The sequence below is a fragment of the Echinops telfairi genome, unplaced genomic scaffold (genome assembly GCF_000313985.2).
Source record: "Echinops telfairi isolate 266 unplaced genomic scaffold, ASM31398v2 ScPeMD7_18;HRSCAF=68, whole genome shotgun sequence".
Classification (NCBI taxonomy): domain Eukaryota; kingdom Metazoa; phylum Chordata; class Mammalia; order Afrosoricida; family Tenrecidae; genus Echinops; species Echinops telfairi.
The window spans coordinates 90,680,866-90,682,358 of NW_022103915.1; the positions used below are offsets into that span (position 1 = coordinate 90,680,866).

The 1,493-nt window shown below is 46.1% G+C and overlaps 1 protein-coding gene across 1 annotated transcript in view; it reads left to right on the forward strand.

The window, feature by feature from the left end:
- The window catches only part of FMN1 (formin 1), a 338,627-nt gene that overhangs the window by 331,197 nt on the left and 5,937 nt on the right, over positions 1 to 1,493 (forward strand). Inside the window, exon 16 of the mRNA XM_004712678.2 lies at positions 1,059 to 1,143. Coding sequence (XP_004712735.1) covers positions 1,059 to 1,143 — 85 coding nt within the window. The remainder of the gene's footprint in view (positions 1 to 1,058; positions 1,144 to 1,493) is intronic.

The window sequence follows — 1,493 nt, forward strand, 5'->3', positions numbered from 1 at the left end:
GGCGTCTCCCTTCACCCATTTAACATTTTGAGAAAATTGCCAAACTGGTTTCCAGAGTACCTATACCATTTTATATTCTCCCCAGCAAATATATGAAGGCTATACATATTTCTGCATCCTCACTTGCAACTTATAATTGCCTTGTTTAGTTTCATTGTCCTCATGGATAGGAAGGAAGCCCCACTGATCCTGCAGGCTGAGCACTGGGCTGCTAAACAAAAGGTTAGCCTGGGCTGCGCTGTCGGATGAGGCTGTCCACTCTTGTAAAGAGCCACCACCTCTGAACCCCGGGGAAGGGCTCTGCTCTGTCCTGTGGGGTCAGTCCAGTGGGGCCGATGGTTTCCAGCAGTTGGGTTCTTTATGTTTTGTTTTCTTGGTAATGGATATGAAGTAATATCTCTTTGTAATTTTTTTCCCTAATGCCTAATGATATCAGTCATCTTTTCTGATGCTTGTTACCATCTGCGTAGCCTCTTTGAAGAGATGTCTAATCAAATCATTTGCCCATTTCTTACTTAATTCCTCCATTTGTCTTTCTTCACATTTGAGTCATAAGACTGCTCATGTGTTCCAAGTACAGATCTCTTATCAGAGCGGTGATTTACAAATACGTTTTTCCCATTGTTCAGCGTGATGTGCGTTGGTGAATTCTAGTGTTTGTAGTTTTCCTGTTTTTCCTCTGCACTGGGGGTTTGGGAGTGTCTCTGTGCCTGGAGAGTGGATCACAAGGCAGGTAGCCAGCTGCGCTTCCCCGGAGAAAAGTGAGCACACGCCCTTCTCTGCCTGTCAGAAGCTCCTCGGTCACAGCAGCACAGGCTTCCCGGGGCCAGCCACAGTCTCTCAGCCGGAGAAGGAGATGCTGTTTTGAAAGAAAAGAGGAGGTCCCTTCAGATCGAATTAGAGTTTGAACTTTATTATTTCCTAATTGCTGGTTGGATAATTCAAACGCACTTGGATTTTGGTTTAATCTGATCTTTTTCTTGTGTCCTCGTCCTGTTTTCTCTCTCCTTCCTTCTTTTCCTTCTCGCACCTCCAACTCCCTGTTTCTGTTCCTCTAGGTTGAAAACGGCTCAGGAATCAGTCAACAAGTTGACCTCAGAGAAGAAAGTGGAGACAAAGAAAATCAATCCCACAGCTAGCCTGGTGAGATGCCCTTTGCAGCTCCCTGGAAGTTTCTTATTCTTACTGAGGTGCACCCAGGAGCGTGTTTACAGGTGTAAACGAGGTGTCAGGAATGAGAACCTGGAACATATCCAGAAGCTAGCAGTACACATGTCCTCAGTTCCACCCGAAGTAGCATATGGTCGAAAGGAACAGAAGGGGTCAGAACATCACTCCACAGTTTCTCTCTGCAAACTTAGCCGAGATCCCTTCTGACCAACCAGATTTACTCCCTTGCCCTTCCACATCTCTGTACAAGTTGACATCAGAGAAGAACGTGGAGACAGAGAAGATCCCCCCCCAAGCACCCCTTGCTCCTTTTATCTCACAGT